The 23,217-nt window shown below is 44.3% G+C and overlaps 1 protein-coding gene across 2 annotated transcripts in view; it reads right to left on the reverse strand.

Moving 5' to 3' along the window:
- The window catches only part of DBNL (drebrin like), a 29,828-nt gene extending 29,465 nt beyond the window's left edge, over positions 1 to 363 (reverse strand). For both annotated transcript variants that reach the window (XM_044437551.1, XM_044437550.1), the window contains exon 1: positions 216 to 363. In XM_044437551.1, coding sequence (XP_044293486.1) covers positions 216 to 298 — 83 coding nt within the window. In that variant the 5' untranslated portion in view covers positions 299 to 363. The remainder of the gene's footprint in view (positions 1 to 215) is intronic.
- Positions 364 to 23,217: the final 22,854 nt, after the last annotated feature.

A 23,217-nucleotide genomic window follows, 5' to 3' on the forward strand; every position in this document is an offset into this window, starting at 1 on the left:
GCCCCGCGCCCAGCCTTGCGCCCAGCCAGCCCCACGCCCAGGGCTCCCCCGGCCCGACCCGCACGAGGCAGCCCCCCTTCCCTGGCCCGGCACTTGAGCCCGCCCGGCCCGGCCCTGCCCTGCCCCTTTCCCCAGCCGACTGCGGGGCGCCGGTGCCCGGACCGGGGCGAAGGGGGAGGCCGGGAGAGGGGGTCGGGCCGAAGGTGCGAGCTCACCAGTCCGTCGGGCTCCCGGAGGCCACCACCCGGCCGTAGGCCTCCTGCAGCGCCGGCCCATTCCGGCTCAGGTTGAGCGCCATGAGAAGGAGCTGCCGCCGCCGCCGCCCTCCTCCCTTTGCTGCTCAGCCGCGGGCTCAACCTTCGCGGCTTCCGGCTCCGCCCGGCCTGGCGCTGCGCGGAGGAGACCGGCATCCGCGGCGGCACCGGGCGGTGGGCTCTGCCTGAGCGGCGCCCGCATCCCCCACCGCCCGGGCAGGCTGAAATACCGCGGTGCTCCACGGCGGCGCCTGCTCGGGGTTCAGTCCCGCTTGGCTCTGCGGGGCTCGCTTCCGAGCAGATGCACCGTTCACCTAAATGCACCATGTAAATCGAAAAGGAGAGTGGAATGGACTGTCTTCGGGAGCTGCTGTGTGCTCAGCTCTTGAGAAAACGAACAGCACGCATCCCTCTGTGCATACTTTCCGTTGCAAGGATGACTGGTATTTCTTTTATTTCTTACACACTTGGAATCCTTTACTTGCTTATCTGAAAGTAAGTCCCACTGAACACAATGGGGCTTAACTCTGAGTTGACACAGTTTGCACGGTTAAATATTTCTAAATTTTACAAGCCAAGCAACGACTCTGACAGGTTGTCAACTGAGTACAAACGTGCCTTTCCGTATATAAATATTGAATTTAAGGTGGAGTGCTTGTTTACACACTGTTATGGCAGAGTGCACATAAAGGAACAATAGCTATCTTTTTTTCTTTAAAATCCTTATTAAAATGTGGGAGTTTTAATTTAGAAAACCATCTTGGCGAACTGGTGGTGTAGAAATTAATTAATTAACACCTTTCCCGTGGCTTCAACATTCCCAATGTGCCGGTTTGTTCAATGATAATTTCTAATTATAGTTCCTTTGCCTAAACACCACACAGAATGGTTCCAAGGGTATGATAAAAGGGTATGATAAAATAGCATAAAGGGGTGGCAACTGACAAGTTTTCCAGGTGTTTTGGCCTACAGCTCCCATCATCCCTCACCATGGGCTGGGTGATGGGAGTTGCAAGGCCAAACATCTGGGAGGCAGCAAGTTGCCCAGTCTTGTAATGCATTACAATACACGCACACATGACCATTTAAACTCTTGTATTCTACATCCAAATAGAAATCTAATAATCAGTGTGTAAGTCTTCTGTAGCCAAGTTGGTCCCATCTATCCAAGGTATCATCAGACTGGGGGGGGGGGATCAATTGGCTCACATTTTGTTGCAGATCCTACTGGTAACTACCCAAGGCAAAAATAGCCCTCATCTCCAATACCAGTGCCAATTATATGGCATATGGATGTTAAGATATTTGGATGCTGAGCTGGATGATCTAGGGTCCTTTTCAGCTTGGTAATTATTGATTCTAAAAGAGCAGGTTGGCCTGAAACCTGCCTGGCAGGTTCTGTTGTTAGATAAAGTGAATGAATAAGTTACCATAGAATGAATTGTTGGACATCTTCCTTTGCATGAGAAAGAGATGGCTGCTGACTGTTCTGGAAGGGGGAACTCTTTCTTTCTCCTTTAGAAATGATGTTATCCAGCTATCTGCATGCAAATTTCTAAACAGGCAGTTTAGAGAGGGAGTAATCCAAGTGAAGAACAGGAGAGCATGGAGGAATGTTGTCTATGGGGTTGCCATGGGCTGGACACGACTTCACTAAAGGACAACAAAAATCCAAGAGAGGTTGAAAAGCCAGTCCTGTGAGTGCTGGCCATTCCCCTAGAAATGCGAGAGCAGTGAACTCAGGAACATCTGATGTGATGCTTTGTATTTACGTTCTGTTTTATTTCTATACTGCCCAACCGCCAGAACTCTCTGCAACGTTCAGTTCAGTGCTGTACTTTCACCCTTGCTCAGCCTCTAAATGCGTACATATTACAAAATACCAGTAAGGCACCATTGACCTCATTCAAACGGAAACCAAACAGAGGGAGTGTTGCACCACTCAAGTATCTCACACGTACATGAAATGCACTCTTGAGAAGACTACGCATTTGGGCTGGGATGCAGTGACATGGAACCAGCAAGACATGAAAGCTTGGAGGCTTGGCATGTTGTTTGTGCGAAACACATTCGTCGTCCTTTCCCCCTCCTTTGTTGCTATGAAACCACCCGAACAAACTGTGGTTTAGCAGCCTCCTCTGAACCCAGGCAACACTACAGACTCAGGTGCTGCCCCAAGCATGAGTGTGGAGGGGCTTGCTTGCACCAACGGCTGCCAAGGAAGAGCCCTCATAACCTGGGTTGACAGCAGCTGCACACATCTGCCGCCATAACAAACAGGCACGGGGCCACCACTACCCATCTTTGGCCTGCTCCATGTGGCCACTAGGGCTTTCATGATTGCAGGGAAGGAGGGAAACAGGGGTGCTCCCGTGGGATCCCTGCAGTGGGAAGACGTGCCAGGAGGAGGGGCCTGGCTTCAGAGCCTCATTGCGCTTGAACATCGGTTTGGCACATTGCAGGTCCTTGACCAAACAAGTCACACCAGTCATATAAACCAGCCCATTACCAGCTTGTTATATCTTGGAAGTCTTCCTCCAGACTTGTGTTGGGAAGAAACCACTGAGACAAAAAAACATGTTAATGCATTTTTATAATATGTACAATACTGTATTTTAAGAATGTTTAATTCTTTTAAACTACCCACAGCGCTTTGGCTATTGGGCTATACAGAAATGCAATTATCTTTGGCCTCAGGCTTCCACTTCAGTCGGTGCTCCTGTGTCCTACTTGTTTTTTCTCGCCACACAGGAGACCCCTAACAATTCATATGTGATAAAGAGTTCTTTCTAATTGGGTCAACTGCCTGGAAACAAACTTTTCAAACCCACTGAGGATGCAATCCTGTGCAAGTTTGGACAGAACAGGCTGGAGTTATGCAGACTTGCATTGGATTGGGCCTGAAGAGCTCCTCCTGATTCATTTATAGTCGCTAGTGTCCTAGACCAAGTGGTGCAGTTAGAGGTATTGAAATCAAGGTATCAGCTCCTGGATCTCCCTGTAATCTATTTGCATTGTCCCTTGAGGACCCAATTACTCATCTCTGCAGTGAACCTGATGCTGTTGTTAACACAGCTCCAGCTGAGGAGTCTGACAGTAACATCTGCCTGATTTTGTGGTGCCAGTTTTAGTTACTGTGGCCTGGGGTTGTGAACAAGCACCTTGCATCTGTATCCTCTAAGTTCTTGCCCCACTTGGCTAATAAAAGCTAGTTGAAAGGGCAGGGCTGGGTGGGTCCAGGAAGTGGCGAGTTCATCTCTACATGAAGGGATGATTCCTGCTCTTCCTAAGGAAGTAGTTGTACAGTCACTCCTTAAGAAATGCAGTGGTATCTGACAACTTCCCTTCAGTTGCAATCACTCCATTACCAGGGAAGGTACCTGAAAAGTCATGGAAGAACTACGACTGGTACCCTTAGGGAATGCCAGCTGTTTAGACCCATTTTAGCGAGTGTTTCCCTGCTTATAGGCTGAAATCATCTTTTACATCTTGATGGATAACCTTGATCAAGAGGGACAGGCAGAATGCAACCCTGTTAAATTGGCTTGATCTCTCAGTGGCTTCTGATGCCACCAGCCTAGATCAACTCTGGGGACTAAGCATTGGAAGCACCGTGGTGCACTGGTTCTGGTCTTACTGGCAGGGTCAATTTCAGAGAATAATACTGGGTGATAATCCCTTGGCCCCATGGCAACTGAGCCATGGGGTTCCACAGGCTATCGTCTTGTCCTCAATGTATTAAACATTTCTATGACGCTGCTGGGCATGGTTCTTAGGGGATCTGGAGCCACATGCCATCTTGCCGTGACATCGAATCAGATGAAGCAGTGCAAGTCCTGAGACAGCACCTAGATTGAATGAGCACCAATTTAAACATACAATTAAAGGAATTCTTACAATACAGTGCCCCCCACCCCAATTATACATGTTGCAATCATGGGAAAAAACCTCATTTAAACATTTCAGGACATCCCCCCCCCAAACTGTAATGATTCTTTTGAAGGCTTGAATCCTTTTTTTAATTCAATAACCCCCTCCCATATAATTAAACTCATTAAACTAACTATCAGCCTATTTGAGGCCTAGGGATCAAATATTCTCGAAAGGCCTCAATACTTACTGCTGCCTATATGTATGGACTGACACTTCCTTAACCTTACAGCCCAATTATAAACAGGTTTATTCAGGAGGCCCAGTGAAACAGCTTCTTTGTCTCTACCATCTTCTCCATTTCCTCTTCAGTACCATCATTTTTGCTTCAAAATGTTGTTGATTTTTGGAAAACAGCCCTGTGTGGTCTTATAGTGGCCACCCTTGAAATGTCGGGGAAACTGCAGGTGTTCTCATTTATGTATTTATATCAGAAGCACAAAGAGCAGATGTATCTCTCATCAGTCACTATTTAATCATAATATTTATTTATTGCTATTTGTATACTGCCACAGTAACTTATAGTTGACCTCTGTGAGTGGCTTACAATGATTAAAAAAACCATTCTAAAATCAGTAATACTAAAAACAGTCCCAAAACATCAACAATGTTTGGTTGTTCTGTACAAAACATAACTGAGCAAATTAAAATCATTACATAAAAACTTCAAATAAACAATTTTAAATAAGTAATATAAACTAAGATAAAACCATAAGCCAGGATCAAGTTAACACCAAAATTACCAGTGTTGTGACAGGAAGGGCAAGGGATGATTGTTGAGCTTCTGGTGCAACCCACAAATGGAAGGTGTGCATTTTGCACCCTGGTAAGACCTGTGACCTGTTCCTGCATCAGCACTGGTTGTGACATAAGGAAATTCCTAAATCACTTACACATCTGTTTTCCCTGTTGGGGACCAATCTAATGCTAATAAGCTGCTAGATACAAAGATTAGGACCCTCATTGTTATTCTACAAGACTGAAATCCTAAACAGGCTTACTTTTAGGCATGTTTAGGATTCAGCTGTAAAGCTTCCCAGAGGGACTTTTAAAAACTTTTCAGCAGGCTTTAGTGATTGTGAATTCCTTGTAAATACATGAATAGGAACATCTGCAGTCTTCCACGAACTTCCCTGAGCAACAGGACATTTCAAGGGTGGCTGCTAGAAGATCTATTTCATTGTGGGAAGAAAGTACAGAGATCTTCTGGAGAGTTTTTGTTGTGCAGAGGCACAAGTTGTCTATCAATGCACCCAGACAGATAGCATCAATCTTTAAAGCAGTGTCAGATTCCCTAACAGCAAACAGCTGTCTGCTTTGCTAGCTATATCCCCATAGCCAAATCGTTTCAATCTAGTTCCCACCAGGAAGAGAGTAACTAGCCCCAAGGTTAATTAAATATCATTTTCTAGTCATCATTACCCACTGAGAAATTATCTTTGGTTGTAGCTAAGTAAAACATGATATCATTATTAGATGTTTGGATGCAGCCTAACAATAGTTAATTTGAGTAAATGGACTGGAAATAAATTCTTGCCATTCTCCTCTCGCCCCATTACTTTAGAGCAGTATCTGAATTGTCCATTAGGTGGCAGGATTGCTCAATTTCTTTCCCCAAGCAGTAAACACAAGCCAGGCGCTTGGTTCAGGTTTACCCGCTGCGCCGTTCTCCAGAGTCACTGTGGTGAAGCAGGGAACCTTGCAGTGGCCCAGCCTCAAAGCTGCGATGACCTCATGCCTCGATTCTCGCAGCAGGCAGTTTCTGAATGGGAGGAAATGTGTCAAGCCTGCCCACCTTGTGCAGCAGCCTGGACTCCAGCTCAGGCATGGAGGGACGGAGCAAGTGGCACGCAAGGCGGAAGTGCTAGGGATGGGCGATTGCTCCAGGATCATGACCAGGCTGTGCCAGTTAGATGGGCAGAGCGGGGAGAGAGAACTTCAGCTGGTCAGCGCTTTAACTGGGAACCCAGGGAGTGTCTCCACTGAGCTTGTGTCCACTGGGGAAGATCTGGCTCCTTGTATGCCGGGAACAGCCATCCAGATGGGCCCAGTGCTAGGCTTCAAACTGCCTTGGGGGAAGGATGGGTAATCCAGCCCTTCTCCTGGCCCTACCACTTTTGCCCCTAAGCACCCATCACTCCCCTGTTAAAGGTAAAGTTTCCCCTTGACATTACGTCCAGTCATGCCTGACTCTAGGGGGCGGTGCTCATCTGCGTTTCCTAGCCAGGAGCCAGCGTTTGTCCGCAGACAGTCTCTGTGGTCATGTGGCTGGCATGACTGAACACCGAAGTGCACGGAACGCTGTTACCTGCCCACCGAAGTGGCACCTTTTTATCTACTTGCATTTGCATGCTTTCGAACTGCAAGGTTGGCAGGAGCTGGGACGGAGCAACAGGAACTCGCTCCGTTGTGCATATGCGAACCGGCGACCTTTCGATCAACCAGCTCAGCAGCCCAATGGTTTAAACCACAGCGCCACCTGCAGTCAACTTGGAGAGGGTTGCTTATTTCTTGACACAGCTTCTCTTTCAAAGAGCCTCTGGGGTTTTTTCTGATTCTATTAGGTGCCTGTTATCTAAGTACCGCCCCTGGGGCTTAGTTCCAAGCAGGAACAGCCTTAAGATAACATCCCCTGCTGTTTATGTCCCCACCCCTTGTTGCCTGGGGGGGGGGGGCTGCTCCGTTTGTCCTTTGCCCACACCCTTGGAATGCATCCCCTTTCTTTAAAATTGGTCCCATCCCTCAGGCGAGGTTCCCCTTGGCTGCAGCCTTTCACTCCAACAGGAAGGGGGCAGAACCTGGCATAAAACTCCGCAGTTCACTGAGTTCTGGCCTGTAATAGAGCCAGAGGCTAAGTTTGAGCTTAAGTTTGGGCTAAGTTTGAGCTAAGTTTGAGCTTTGGAGTTGGCTTGCCCTGTGGCCTTCTTGTCAAGCACAGAAGTAAATAGCTCCTTGCCATTGGAGCCTCCTTACCTACAAGGAAGCTCACTGCTGTATGTGCTGCTGCAGAGTAAGCGCTCACAGGGACAGTCCTCCGTTTTTCAAGGGACAGGGACGTCTCTCTGCTTGTTCTTTCCTTGCTACTTGGGGCACTTTTGAGAAACAATGGCAGGCTTCATATTAGTGTTCTTTCTGTGCTAGCTGTCCCTTTCGCTGCCAAGGTTGCTGCAAAGAATTATATAACCCACTGATACTAATGCAAAACCAAAAGTAGTTTACTTTCAATTTACGTTCGTGGCAATGGCTGGAATGAAACCAAACTTTGCTGATTAATTCCGGCAAGGCAGGGTAACAATGACCTTATCAACATGAAGCTATCTTTTAATGCTTTGCATTCCTACATGAACAAACGACCCCTTCTAGAGACCTACGTGACTTTCCCCATTACAAATGAAATGCTATAATAGGCTTGATAAAGTTTAAATCAACACATAAAATGCTTCAAGTATTAGAAGTCACTGGCCTTCAGCCACCGGATTGCGATGAACACGATGAACACGCTCTTCACATCACAGTCTTACTAAAGGTGGGTTGTGAAAGCTGCATCCCAATGTTTGCTGGATCCACTTTTGCTCCCACCCTGCAGCATGAACCAATTTCTAATTTTTAAGCATACCTCTGTGTACAGACAATCACACGGCTCTTTCTCTTAGGACATTTAACAACTATTCTTTTTGGACATGCGTTAAGCTCTATTGGAACAGGGAAGTAGAACTGCTTTCAGCCTAAGGACCCGATTCCAGTCTGGAGCCACTTCTGGGACCCACCTTCTCATGGCAAGTGGCACCAAAGGCAAGGTTGCAGGGCAAGGTCAAAGGGTCAACATACCAAAGAATACTAGCCTATATGAGTGTAAAGCACTTACTGGCAGTAACTAATCTTAGGAGAGGCAGTTTAGCCTTTTGGAAAAGGGAGGAAAGTACACAGAAGCCAAGGCCCGTCTGACACCAACTTTGCTCTTTTCAGTGCCATGTGAAGACCTTCCTCTAGTGCAAGGCATTTAATTAGTCACTGGGATCTGCTGGTTGTTAGACAGGGTTTAATTGGATCTTTTTAATGTATACTTTTTGTTTTTCTGTTTTTCATCTGGTTTAAAATTTTGTATTGCCCACTTTTATGATGTTTCAGTATGTTTTAATTGCTATATTTTATATTGTTTTTAAATATGCTGCTGTGAAATGCCCAGAGAGCTTTGGCTGTTGGGTGGTATAAGAATTAACCAACTGAACAAAAAAATAAGAAACTACCAAATGGTTGGTGATCATGGGAAAAGCGGCGCTTTCAGGGGAAAAGGATATCAGTTTTAGGGGACTTGAAGAATGCTGGACTTGGATCCTGGGGCTGAGGTTGTATGCCCCTGTTAAAGCATGATTAGGTGACTCACTGGAGATTCAAAAATATGCAGCCCCCAAAATATATTCTAATATTTGTTGCCTAACATGCACAAGAAAAGTTTTATTACTGGTTAGTGGATTCTAGCTGTTACACTCGTGTCCTATGCATACATTTTCTCTACAGGCCTTATCCACATAGCAGCTTCCCGAGGTTCTGGTTGGGTGCCTAAATGCAGGATGCATCCCAGGAGAAAGGAAGGAATCTTTTCCTTTCTTTTTTTCCTAGGGAAATCCCTGCTATGGAAACTGTGTGAGCAGCAGTGAGTTTCATCTGGAAATGCAATTAACCAGCTTTGGACTGACTGCCAAGGAACAGCCAAGTCAAAAGTATACAATAACCAACATACAAGAAGGGTGTTTGAACCTCAGGGCCCTGATCTAGTCAAGGCACCTCATTTTCAATGTGAGGATATTTAGGAAGAAATGAAACCACTTGTGTCAAAGATGATATACAGTTTGTAGAATACAATTCTGAAATACAGATGCAGAGCATAAACAAGTGAAAGGAAGCTTATACTCCCCTTTATCCATGTCTGGAATGGTTCCCTGAATAGGCCAGAGGATGCTCCATGAGCCAGTGACAAAATAATTTGTCTCCCCAGGCTAAGAATAAAAGACAATACCTCTTGCCATCGCTTTTATAAAGTTCTGCTCTCCTTAAATTGCAGAATAGTTTGATATGCACACAAGTTCCTCCATCACCATTTCCTGGTAGCAAAGCTGCTTTAGTAAGTCAAACAGTTTCATTCTCACAGGGAAAGCAGCTCTTATTTAGAGAATGGAGAAAGCAGCTTCCAGGCAATTCTCTCTGGTACTCTTCTTAACAAACTGAAGGCCACAAGATCTTGGCAGACTTTAAGAAACCAGCCTGGCTTTTGGACAGAATAGACATCACCAATCCAAATGGCCATATCATCTGACCAAAGATTAGGCAGCTTCCTACATAGGCTAAAACCTCCATGCAAATCAGAACCTGCACAGCAGGCATGCGATGGGACTAGATCCTCTTTCCCTTGCTGTACAATGGTGCAGTGGTAAATGGTGAAATGCTGGAGCCCACCATGACAGTCTCCATGGCCACACCTCCAAGGAAATTCCCAAAATTCAGACAGCTGTATCGATCCACATCAGCAGACCAGTTCCCATCTCCACTAGGAGCAAGTTTCTTAAAGCGAATGGGTTGGAATCGTTCATCCAAGCCAAACCGAAGCAGCATATTTTTTCGTACAATGTTGTTGCTGGGAAAATCAACCCCCACCCCGAGCTATCGTGTGGACTTCAGCTAAGCTGTGATGAGGTAGGGTGGAATGGGGGGGGGGTCCCAATTATAAAAAAAGTTGGCACTGCATCCTCGCAAGCATCGGCTCCACTACAACACTGCTGATACACTAAAATTCCAGGGTTTTCAGGTTACTACACGGAGGATCATTCAAAGCAGTATCTCCAGCTTGCCAGCCGAAGCAGCACTGTCAATGCTACCAATTCAGTTATACCTTATTATGCTATCTGAATAGAACAGACAGACCTAAGTCTCAAAGAATCACATGGGATTTGTTCCCAACTGAGTGCGTAGTATTGCAATTCATGTTGCTACTCCACATTCAGCAGGTACTCTGGTACACCTTCTCCCACTGCACATTGTAAAGGAGGTGGTAAATTCAGAAGTCCACAGAGGATTTCTGTTTAGTATGTTCAACTTTTCCCTGAAAGTGTAAAAAGTTTTAATTAAGTTGTAAGGCACTGCACAATAGTGGTTCCTTGCTCCTGTTCCCCCCACCCAAGCAAACTCCTTACTAAACTAATTGTAGAGCACTAGACCGAAAGAATGGCTGCCACAGAAGGAGCTATTTTAGACACTGCTCACTTGCTTGCAATGCCAAAAGGTGTGAGAATAAGGGACCCCGTCTGGCCTGAAAGTTCCTGAAAGGCCAAGGTTTTTGTTTGGGAAAAGTCTCCAGCCCCTCATAAATACCAGACAAATTTGCTGCAATGGCTACATGAAAAGGCACATTCTTCTTGCTGACAAGATGTTTTGAAAGGATTAACATTCCTAATGCTTGGCCTTCTCACACAGCTGGGGGGACAGACAAACCACCAGACACAAACAGCTGCTAAGTGGTGATATTTATTCAAACTGCATCCATAACAAGAACGTCAAGAGCCCTCGGAAGTTTGCTCTGCAGAGAAGGCCAGGCTTGGGCACATCTGTACGTTTCAGAAAAGAAATCCAGCATCCTTAGGAGCTCTGGCCAAGGCTTACCTGGACTTCATCAGAGAGGAATAAGCAGAGATGCAGAGAGTTCTGCTGCAAGGCCTCGGGGGGAAAGAGCGATCACTTTCCATGCCTGGGCAGGCAGCCTTCTCAAGCTGGTGCCTGCAGATGTGTTGGACCGCAGCGCCCATAATTCCCAGCCAACATGGCCAGTAGCACCAGGTGGGAGAAAGCTGCCCCCACGCCTACACTCCAAGTTATGAGGGTGCACGGGCACTAGATGCTGCCACAGCAACAAGAGCAGAGGCTGCTGTTCGAGCAAGAGTTTGGGGCAGCTAGTTCTGCTGCAGTAAGACCCACAATATTGTTCCCAGCCTCAGCCCAGCTTAGAAAATATAGATGAGCTGTTGTGGCAGATCGGTGCTGATCTCTCCTTTGCCTTTTCTCCTTACCAGCCTTTTTCCCTAGAGTGCTTTCAAGCATTCAAGGTCCTCCTTCCACAGGAGGGCTCCCAAATTCCTTGGGCGACTGGGCATTTGGGGGGAGCGTCATAAGCATGCCCACAAAATGGCTGCTGTGCAGGTCACAGTCAGCTGCAAAACACCTGTTTCCTTTAAGGCAATGCGTGAGACAAAAAAGTCGCTTGCCCGAGAACCTATGGGAAAGGCAGGGGCCTGAGCTCTGCCACCCTGTCCTGGAACTCGGATGTCAAGCTACCCAAAATTAATGTCACCCAAGAAGTTGCTGGACACTGGGTAAATCCACTGGGAGCTCTAACCCTGCACTCTGGACACCGACTGGCAGCAATCAGCAGGAGCCTTTCCAGGTGCTGCTGAGAAAAAATAGGTGTTGAGCCTGGGGATTTCTGTAGGCCACTGGGCTCTGGTCCAAGGGTGATTATGAGCTTCCTGATGCTTCTCACAGCATGGCCTCGTACTCCCAGTCATGCTTTTTTAGCTGAAACCGCCTTCAACGATTCACTCATCTGCGCATCCATCCTGCGCCTCAGGAATCATTCATCCCTGTTTTCGGAGTGGTAGGACTTTTGACCTGTCCCCAGGCTGCCCCCCTCATGGTAAACTTCCATTCTGCAGGTGAGGTCACATTTGAGAGATGGAGCCCGCTGTTTGTGGATGGTAACATGCAACAACACAGGAAGTGTCTTAAAGCAAATGCAATCGAGAGAGAGAAACAGGATGAATCATGGTGACTTGTCAGAGCCACAGTCTTGAATTCGAGGGCTGCTCTTTGCTGCATCGGGCTCTTGGTGCACCCCTCCTATTAGCCTCTCTTCTGATCGGCCGTGCCTCCCCAGATTCTCACCAAGAGCCTCCTGTGGTATCAGGCAAATATTCCCAGCCCTGCTGCTTGGGATCTTTTAACTGGAGATGCCAGGAGTTGACCTTGGTGCCTTCGACATGGAAAGTATGTGAATTGCTACTGACCTCCCCATTAGGGCATGATGACCTAAAAGTTTGAGAAGCACAGCTGTACATGTTGAGTTAATTTTAGATCTCTCAGTTTCTGAGTCCTCAGGATATAATGGAAGGCTGCTTGCCTGCCTGCCTTTCTTTCATTCATCTCTTCCGGTACCTACGGACACTTGAAATGTGTATTTATGCACCCCCTAAAATAAAAGCCTTCACGTCCTTTTCTTTGTTAAGATGTAAGACAGCACCTAAATTGTTGCAACGCATGACAACTGGATCTGCCCAGAGCAAATGATATCTGTAATTATTTGGAAACAGTTCGAATGTTATATTTTCAAAAATGGAAGTTTTACAGTTGTTGACACCTTTCTTCTTGGCAGTGATCTGGAAAGCTGAAACCTGAAAGCTGAAAACAACCGCAGCCCCCATCCTCTGTATCATCTTAAGACTTTGACCATGTAGACACTGGGTTTGGATAGCATGATAACCCACACTCAAAGGTTGAGTGTGGGTCATTGTTGAATCATGGGTTATCCTATTGTTTGAACTCAACTGTGTTAACAAGCCGTGGTTAACAAGCAGCCCATGAAGAGAATCCATGGTTTGGTGCAGTCATGTTATGGTGGATTGTTCACCATGGTTACCTTAGCTGTGTTCAGACAACACATTAGCCCATATGTCAACAACAACTCAGTTTAGCAACCCTCATTCAACCTTTGAATGTGGATTATTGTGTTATCTGAACCCAGTCCCTGACCACAACAGTCAGCCCCTTTGCCCAACATTTTCCCTATCCCACCATCCTGATTTTTTTACATCTCACCTGGTGAAGAGATCCGAAGTATTCAAAAGCTTGCTTATTTTTTGTAATTTTTGAATTGGTCTAATAAGGGAATTGCATCACATGTACAGTGCAATTACACTATTGTATTGCAATCTATGTATTTTGAAATGTTTTTATCGTTCTTAATTTTTCCACAGAAAAATTACTGATTTAGTTTTTATTTAAGCTTTAATTCATTTCGAAAAATGTGCAGCTGAAGAGGCAGGTAGACCCCCCCCTCCCTTCACATGCTGCAAAGAAGAGGGGATAAGAAGGGTATGTGTAGACAGACAGGTCTTCATGAATAATCACAGCTGCATTCTGCCTGAGGTCCTCAGCATGGGCCACCCCACCTTTCTCGTTGACCTCATGCCGAGGTTCTTCATTAGCAGGAAAAGCATCTGCGACTCCAAGCAGAATTAATACTGTAGGGAAAAAGGGCACATTCAATTGATCAATAGAGGAGTCAAAATATTCTAATAGCAGAGTAACAGGGGTCCAGTGTTCAGGCTTCCCAGGAGACAACCAAGCTTGGGCTTAATGAGCTCCATTGGGGCACCAATTTGTCAATCAAGAATTGCTCCTGACACATGCTCCAACACCAAATGCTTTTCTTCTGCTTCGTGGCTTCAGGCTTTGGAGATGGAACGAGCCGAGACAAACAGTGACTAAAACATACCCTGTTCCATCCAAACATTAGAAAAAGAAAACAGCCAGCATATCCAGGCAAAGGTGCCATATCCTGCGTGGGATTAAGGGGCTGCTTTCTCTGTAGGAATGCTTGCTGAGACCCGAAGGAGTCTCCCTCATGAGTTGTTACAGTCATATCATTAGCACACTGATCCTTGCTCTCTACAGATGGGATTTGGGACTCCTGCCTTGTCTTCTTTCCACAAGATCAAGGAATAGTGTGGTACCAAACTGTTGTTATCCTTAGCAACAGAAAATGACAACTCCCCACCCCAGGCAAAAGTCTATGAAAATTAGGGATGGGATGATCTGCCTAGAGTAATTCCACGGATTTCTTCTTTTCCAACCTCCAGGTCCATTCCAAGACAGCCCAGTTCTGGGCAGAATCAAATGGTGTGCATTTACCTTGGTCATTCCATTGCCAACTGTGGAATGAAAATTTGGTGCTTCTGGGGGAGAGCAGAAATAAGTGAAAATGCTCATTTCTGGAATGGGTCAGGTTGGTGGCGCTACTGTAACAGATCCCTGCTGACCTGACCCAATCGACAAACAAGTGTTTTCACTCATTCCATGGCTTTCTTTGGGCAATGCTACATCTCTGTTGCATAATGTTGGCTTCTGCTTGTACAAAGGAATCCACTGGACCTGCTGTACAACTTGTGAAATTTTGGGCAACAGAATCTGTGGGATTTAAGAGAACAGGTGGATGTACGCACCATTAGATTCTGCCCTCTGGGAATATATATATGGGAAAAAAGGGTTGTGCACACATTTTTCCAATTTTGAGCACTTTTGTATACATCCACCCATTGAGAAGACTGTATGTACACATTTCTGAAATGTAATCATTTTGTTTGTGCATATTTCAAATGTGTGTATCGACTCAGATGCATTCCATGCTTGGTGGAATGTATCACAAGTCCTACAGGGTAGGAATGTGAGGATGAAAAATGCATCTGGGCACAGATTGAGGAAATCTTCAGAAGATAAAATTGATGAGGGGATTTCTAACTAAGATGCAGAGATGTGAAGTACCACATTTGTGATTTGCCCCTCCTGCTCAGTCTGTGATACACAATATTGCATTTTAAGGGTTTCAATCTTCGTAAACTGGCCAGAGATCTTTGGTTATTGGGTGGCAGAGAAATGTAATAAATGAAATGCAATACATTTGCAACTGCATGTTTGAACTTGCGAGAATGACCTTAGAACTTCCCTTAGTTTCATGGTCAAAAAATGTAGTGGTGGATGAAAATGCAAAAGAGAAAACAGTTTATAAATCAGATCTACATTTTTGAAACTTTGGAGGCCACTGACCGAAAAGTTTGTAGTGGGAAGGAAGGTTACTTCAGACGGCTCTAGCTGCTTCACATTCACTTCTCTTTTGACTTCCCATTTTCAAGTCAGGTTGAAAAGTTTCAAGTTTCTTGCTTCATTACTGAGCTGAGCATGGCTAGTCTTTTTGGTAAGCATGCAACACATCAACTAGAAAGCATCCTAAGCTCAACTCTAAAGTGTGTCTTGTTTAGGTCCTACGGACATCAGTACAGTGTTAGTTGTAACTACTGTATGCCCCATGGATTTTAATGGGACTTTAGTGCCACTAGATTTCTTTGGGTCTGAGCTACAGTTTCTGGTGCCCACTATAGCACATGCGCAACACACACACCAGTCCACTGAGCTGCAGCAGCAGTGCAGGATGGAGAAAAGCAGAGAGAGGGAACTGCATGCTGTAGCCAGGGCTTGGAGCCTTCCGCACCCCTGCGTACCTGTGGCATCCATACAGCAGGCTTGACATCACTGACTCAAGCAGCAAGAGGGTGAACAGCAACCCAGAACGCTAGAACAAACTCCTTGTTCTCTACCATTCCTTTGCAGATTAGCCCATCTGGTGGGGAGTTTGTCTAGGTCCTTCTACCTCCCTTTAAAATCTCTGACAAAGATTGTACAACTGTGGGTGTCTTAACCAAGGCTAACTTTGCACTGTATATCTGGAAAAAAACAGAAACCTATAAAATGCATCTTCTGAACCAGAAGAAATACTAGAAAGGATATGGAGAATTTCTGACCATGTATTCTTGCAGCTTAGTAAACTGAAACCAGAGGATTTTCTCTGCCTCAAATAAATGCAAATAAAGCAAAGCAATTGCACAATAACAGAGCAGATGGATTCACTAGCATGAACAGCTAAACAAACCAGACAGGGAGAGTTTAGCTTTGTATCTGAATTTAGGATTGCAGTTTATTGTGCTTAAATAAGACTGTATTGTTAAATCAGCTTTAAACTAGGGCTGGCTTAGGAATCTTGGCCAGGATGGTGAAACACGAACCTCTTTTCAGTCTGGGTTGCTCCTGTAATGGTTTATTAAACCAGGATTCCTGGCTTATTATGCATGAATGCAACTTTGTCTATTCAAGTCCCCTTATATTGACTATGCTATAGCACTATCAGGCATAATAGAGAAATGCCTTACATATGTCACAACTGTTTTATTGCTTTGTGGATTCTTTTCAATACTTCATTAAGTGGCCATTTGAGGAAAAATACAATAAAATTAATGGTTTTAATGTTCAGTTCATTATTTTAGCTAGTAGTTATTCCATCTAGAGAAACTGAGGCTACAATTCTATACACACAATGGGACTCACTTTTGAGTATGTATGTATAGTACAGTGTTGTGAGGCCCTAGCTAGGTTGCAAATGTAACTTGCTTTTATACTAATTCTTGACTTTTTTCAAAGAATTCTGAGACTTGCAGCCCTCTACTCCACCTTCTGGATTCCCTGAGAAAAGGGAATTATATTTTAAACCATTTCAGTTTACTAGTTTCAGTGTTTTAGGCTGCCTCATGTTAAGTAGAGTGGGAATGAGCTCAGCGCAAACCTGATGGCTTAAGCAGAAGTTTGTGCCAGAAAACCCCAATGGATGTTAAGGGTTAAACAGAGCAAACTGAAGTGTGCTGATACTGCTCATCAAGAGAAATGAGACAGCCAGAAATGCCGTGAACATCAGGGCTGGAGGAGTGCAGTTATAAAAAGCCTCTGTCCTGTGAGGATTCTGACTGCCAGTTGTCTGCAAGGAGATCAGGATTGTGTGGCCAAATCAGCCGAGGCCACCCCCAGCAGCAGCCCAGATGCTGCTATCAGCTTTGCTCCCGGAGTGGTCCAGGGGCTGTCCCATTGTGTGTATAGGATTGTAGCCTCAGTTTCTCTAGGATAGTGACTGACTAAAATAACGAAGTGAAAATGAAAACCATACACCTGCTTCCAACATTAAACTGGACTCAGTCATATGAGCAGAGAGCGATGCCTGTGGAAAGATTCTCATGTGGAAACTGACCGTGATTCCCCCAAACTCCAAAGTTTTGTATGTCACAAATAGGCAAAGGCAAAAATAAATACACCTTCATGGGAAATTAATATACAATCTGGTCTGTTTTAATTACCCCTCATGAAAACAAGGTTTGGCCACCAGGGGGTGGTAGCGCATGTCTGAATTTAGGTGTCATCTATAAGGCCTCATAATGAATGTTACTAGAAAAATGGTATTAGACTTTTTGTACTTTATTACAAATGGAGGACAGTCACAGAATTGAATAAATCTTTAAATCAGCAAAATGTGGTATGGACCATGAAGAGCACTACACTTCCAATGTGATATGAAAATAATTAGTGCAATTTCATGAAGCCTTTGGCATAACTATCCAATTCCCATACATGTGTCTATCTGAACAGGAAACTATTAACTTCTAAATTATTTTACAAAATTGAAAAGCAGGGCACAAATATTTTAATATATATAAACATTTAAAATGGAATATACTTAATTTGTATATTTTACATTTCAATTCAGTAAACAACCCTGTATGTATAAAGGCACAAGCATAATAATAATACATTACTTATGTGGGATCCCTGCCAGATTAAGAAAAAGACAAAATAAAACACTATAGAAACAATTATTCAGTCCAAATCATGTCGTTGTTGTAATCTGTAAGCCACTTGGAGAACTTCAACAATAAATGGGTGGAATATAAGTTAGAACATAGCGTATTATACATAAGCATAGACATCAGATATAATTCAGTGTAAATAATTCAAAACTTTTTGACTCAGTTCCTCTTTCCATTTGTGTTCATATAAAATGCCTTACACCAGGTCAAACTGTTTGTCCATCTTGCTCAATATCGTTTGTTCTAACATATCACTTGTGACCTGTTGCTTTATTATTTTTTGAACTGCAAATATCAGGAACTGAACCTGGTATTTTCTGCATACAAACCACGTGCTTCACTTCTGAGCTGTGATATTGCTTTGTGTTGCAGATTTGTCGTAGATTTCATTGTATTACTGTTCTGTTTTTAAAGGCATGCTATAATGTGATAAGAATATGATGCAACAAGAACATACTTTTTGATAAGAGTTTCACACATACCTATAGATAAATAAATACATTTTGGAGCTCATGCTCAGGGTGAAGGCAGACATACCTCTTAAAATGTGGTTTGAAGATATACCCCTCTATAAAGAGGCATTGTTTTCAGATCAATGAATGCATGGTTTCAACCCAATGCCACCAGAACATTCATCAGTCCTCCTTCCCTCTTCATTCAGAGGAAAAGAGAAGTTCAAAAGGTGTACCGTGGTAGTTGTGCGGCCAAGTAATTTTAAAGCCTTATCACAGGACAGAATCCTACACGTTTAGACAGAAGAAAGTCCACAAACCTCAGTATTCTGTGAACTGTATGAATTTCTGTCGAAACATGCATAGGATTGTTTCCTTAATGGTCTTACATTCCCCTCTAGACAAACGCGTGTATTGTGCTGTAAAGCACAGTTAGCATTTCTGGTGTTCTAGCCACATAACCCTATGTGTTGCATGCATTACAACTGCTTCTACATTCCAATTTTGGAAAAACAACAACTGTTTGTCAAGCCTGAATAAATAAATTCTACCACTTTCCCTAGAAGCAACAATGAAAAAAACTGAGCCTGTCCTACTTTGGGCACATCATGAGAAGGCAAAACTCCCCGGAGAAGACAATCATGTTAGGAAAAGTCGAAGGCAGAAGACGAAAGGGAAGACCAAATATGAGATGGATGGAATTCATAAAAAAAAAAGCCACAGCCTCCAACTTGGAAGAGCTGAATGGAGCTCTCATGGATAGTTTATTTTGGAGGGCTCTCCTTCATAGGGTCACCTAAGTCGGAGACAGCGATGGCACACAACAACTAAACGTGTGGTTTCACATTTTAAACTTGCTTAAATAGTAACACCATCATGACTACAGGAATAAAACCAGTTTCTGCTGCCCTGGTGCTAATCACACTTACAATAAGCACCATTTGGCTATAGAAAGAAGAGAATCCCTTTAAAAAAAAAAAAAAACAGAAATAATTAAAAGCACACCTGTAACTGCATGCATTGCAAGCTGGCCACCCCCTCATTATCAAATGTTTCTAATAATGAGAGAGGACGCAGCAGCAAGCAGTATCGGCCCAAGAGCTGGAGCTGGGCCTGTACTGTGGACATAATCTATTTAGAATTTAGCAAAGCTTTTGACAAAGTGCCCCATGACATCCTGATTAGCAAGCTAGCAAAAAGTGGGCTAGATAGAACAACAATGGGGTGGATCCAAAACTGCCCCCAAAATCAGACTCAAAGAGTACTTATCAATGGCACCTTCTCAAACTGGGGAGAGGTAACAGAAGGGGTGCCACAGGGTTCTGTCCTGGGCCCACTGCTCTTCAAAATTTATGTTAATGATTTAGATGAAGAAGTACAGGAAAGATAATTAAATTTGCAGATGACCCAAAACTGGGTGGAATAGCCAATATCCTGGAAGATGGGGAAGATCCAGGGTGACCTTGATAGGTTAAAATGCTGGGCTGAGAATAACGGAATGAATAGGACAAATGCCAAGTCCTCCATTTAGGAATAAGAAACCGAATACATCAGTACAAGATGGGGAACACTTGGCTCAACAATACTGCAAAAGAAAAGGATCTTAGAGTTGTCGGTAGATCACAAGCTAAATATGAGCCAACAATGTGATGTAGCTGCAGAAAGGGCAAATGCTATTTAGGCTGCATTAATAGAAGTGTCACTCCCAAATCACATGAAATACTAGTTCCTCTTTACTCAGCAGTAGTCAGATCTCAACTGGAGTACTGTATCCAGTTCTGGGCACCAAAGTTTTAAAAAGACACAGAAAAACTGGGAAGGGTTCAGAGAAGGGCAACAAGGATGATCCAGGGACTGGAAAAAAAGCCCTATGAGGAAAGAGGTAAAGAACTGGGCATGTTTAGCCTGGAGAAGAGAAGACTAAGGGGAGATATGTTAGCACTGTACAAATACTTGAAAGGCTGTCACAAAGAGGAGGGACGGGATCTCTTCTCAATCATCCCTGAGTGCAGGGCATGAAATAATGGACTCAAGTTACTGGAAACCAGATTGCAGGTAGATACCTGGAAAAATTTCCTCACTGTCAGAGCAGTATGACAATGGACATATTGCCCAGGGAGGTGGTGGGCTTTCCTACACTAGAGGCATCCACGATGCAACTGGACAGCCCTCTGAGTGGGATGGCGTGACTTGGTGTCCTGCATCAGCAGGGGGTTGGACCCCATGGCCTTCTTGGCCCCTTCCAGCTCTACTATTCTACGATTCTGGGTGGTGATCTGGGTGCCCTTGGACTGTGGCATGATGAACTTTGCCCCAGAGGTCCAGTGGTACCACAGGTCCAATGTGACACATGTCTGCATGTGCCCTAGAATTCTCTGGAAGAGAAAAGGGGCCTGTGTCAGATGTGCAGGATTTCATTCAGCAGGCAAAAAGAAAGCTACCTTAAGGCCAAGTGTTTGGAAGCACTGTCACATATATGATATCCTGAAATTTCTGATCCCTCCCCTTTTTACCACCGGGAGCAAAAGCCCCTCTAGCTCCTGGCAGCATTTGCCTGGATGCTTAACAATGACATCAGAAAGAGCAAAACCCAGGGGGCTTCCCTCAGGCTGAACAGACAAAATGTTCAATTTTTAGCAGTTTTTAGATCAGATTTATGGCCCAAATACAGACCCTGGCTATCATGTTCAATGCCCATCCACTCACACCCACTAAAACCTTTTAAGAAACATAAAACTAGTTTAGAACAAGTTCATCGCTTAAAAGCAAGAAAATAGGACGTTGACGAATTCCTGTTGTCAGTATCAGGCATGCTAGCTGGAACTCTGTGGCATGCAAAACATTACCTAGGGTGCAATCAACTTTTGCTCAGTTCAGCCAATTAGAAAGCAGTTTCATAATTTGTTGTGGACAGCGTCCTACCATTTAACTCTGGCAAGAACTCCAGTGAATTTCTTGTGAGCTTTAACATTTTCTGTGTCTAAAAGACAACAAGGTCATTATGTAACAGCATGTTGCCACACCAAGGTAAACCTGTGACAAAGTATTAAAAACTCCCAAATCCAGTCTGTATGCTAAATATATGCAGCGACTTCATCAGCACACCAAAAAGCAAACAGGTTCCTTCTAAGACCGGAATCTACTACCAGAGCTGATGAAGCAAGGCTGCTCAGGGGGATACTCCTGGGTGTATCCAGTGAGTGGAAGAGTATACAGTGAGAACAGCAACTTGTGGCCCTCCAGATATTTTGTCCTACAACTCCCATGGGCTCTCATCGTTGGCTGTGCCGGCTGGGGTTGATGAAGGTCGTGGGCGAAAGCATTTGGAGGGTTTGTCCATCCTTGGTAAAAGGTGGAAGGACAACTGAATTCTAAGAACTGTAGCCTGACATGGCAAGTCATGAGTTCATTGGTGGCAGTATATCCAGTGTGCATGACAGCTGAGCTTGTGGGGAACAATTTTGCTCGTGCCACTTCTGGCACCCAGACCGCCGCTCTGCATTTGCTGATCGTAAAGTGACCAAAGAGCTGGCATCAATCTCTGTAAGACAGGCTGGCTTTCCTGAGTGCTGAGGGCAAACATTTTACTCGTGTGAAGTCAACCCTTTCAGACAGAACCCTAACAAAAGTTCAAGTTTGGCAAAAATAATATCCAAGTGGATAACGTGACAAAAATTGGTATGCTGCTTCAACTTGTTTTTATTGGATCTCATCTCATATTTCTATGTTTTTAGATTTGGATTAAATTCTATTTTAAAAATCATACACCACCCAGATATGGGATCCAGATTTATGTTTAGTGTAAACTCATCAAAATTATTAGGATTTAGGGATTTATTGCACACAACAAATATGTACCATTGATATTGCCGGGTCTTCTTCAGGGGTGGGAAACTTTGTTTTTGCTTCAAGGTACGCACGCACACTATTTATACTCTCTCTCACACATGTGCGTGCGTACACACACACACACATGTTCACAGTATGCAATGAGAAAAGCTGTCCCTCTTTCTATGTCCATAATGGCATGCAACCGATCCCTGTGGCTCCCTTCCTTCATGTGAAGAAAGGAGTAATCTGACCACGAAGAGATCTAGTTTCTTGCCCCTTGAGCAGATCACTCAATTTTCTCTGTTCACAGAGATGCCCCTTTCTCCATGTACCCCCCAAGTCCCAGGAGGCTGGATGAAAAGAACTACCAGGCCCCAACCCATTGCTAATGAGTAATATAGAAATGCTAAAATCAAATAATTTGTTTATGATACTGAGGTTGCAATCCTATGTGAACATTGTTTACTTGTGCTGTCAAATCATTGTGGACAATGACAACCCTCTGAGTGGAAATGCTCCAACATGCCCTCCTATCCAGGTAAACATACCTGGGACTAAATTCTAGGAAATTATTTTTCAGTAATCATGCATAAGATTGAGCTGAAAATCTTTTATAGAGGAGGAAGAATATTCTGCATGTGTCTCTGTTTCAGACCCTGACCACACAACTCATGTTTGATGATTGCATTGGAAAACACACAGTAATATTTTAGAGTCCAGTTCTCAAGCCCATAAAATACTCATGAGTATTCAGTGGAATTTAATATGGCATATTTTCAAAGCTGGAGTCATAAGTTGTGTTCATATAGGCCTTTTTAGAACGTTTCCTTTCACAATACTTCCCCATATGGAATCTTTATTATTAATCACTTTTACTCTGTGTACAGAGCAACAGATTTCCTCCCTAATTTGTCTCCAGTGCAAAGTTTAGGCTGAGAACATGGCTGCTCTATGATCCCTTGAAATCATGGTGGTTCCAAATTCTGCAGGCCCCTTGGACAAGATGCCTGGGTGGGTCCACCTTTCAGAACAGACCCACTTTCTGCTTTCTGCTGTCATTCACTGCCTAACATAAACCCTATAGTGCTAGTGATATTCCAGTGTTAGTTCCAGGTGTTACCTAGCCATTAAGCACAAGAATTAATAGAGCCAAATCATGGAGAAGACTATGGAGAAAAGAAGGATCAGTGTGGAGGTGGTGTGATGGGGTGCTCAGGGTTTACTCCTAGGGGTACAGCTCAATCATTA

This window comes from Varanus komodoensis, unplaced genomic scaffold (genome assembly GCF_004798865.1).
Source record: "Varanus komodoensis strain SLA01 unplaced genomic scaffold, ASM479886v1 scaffold30, whole genome shotgun sequence".
Taxonomy (NCBI): domain Eukaryota; kingdom Metazoa; phylum Chordata; class Lepidosauria; order Squamata; family Varanidae; genus Varanus; species Varanus komodoensis.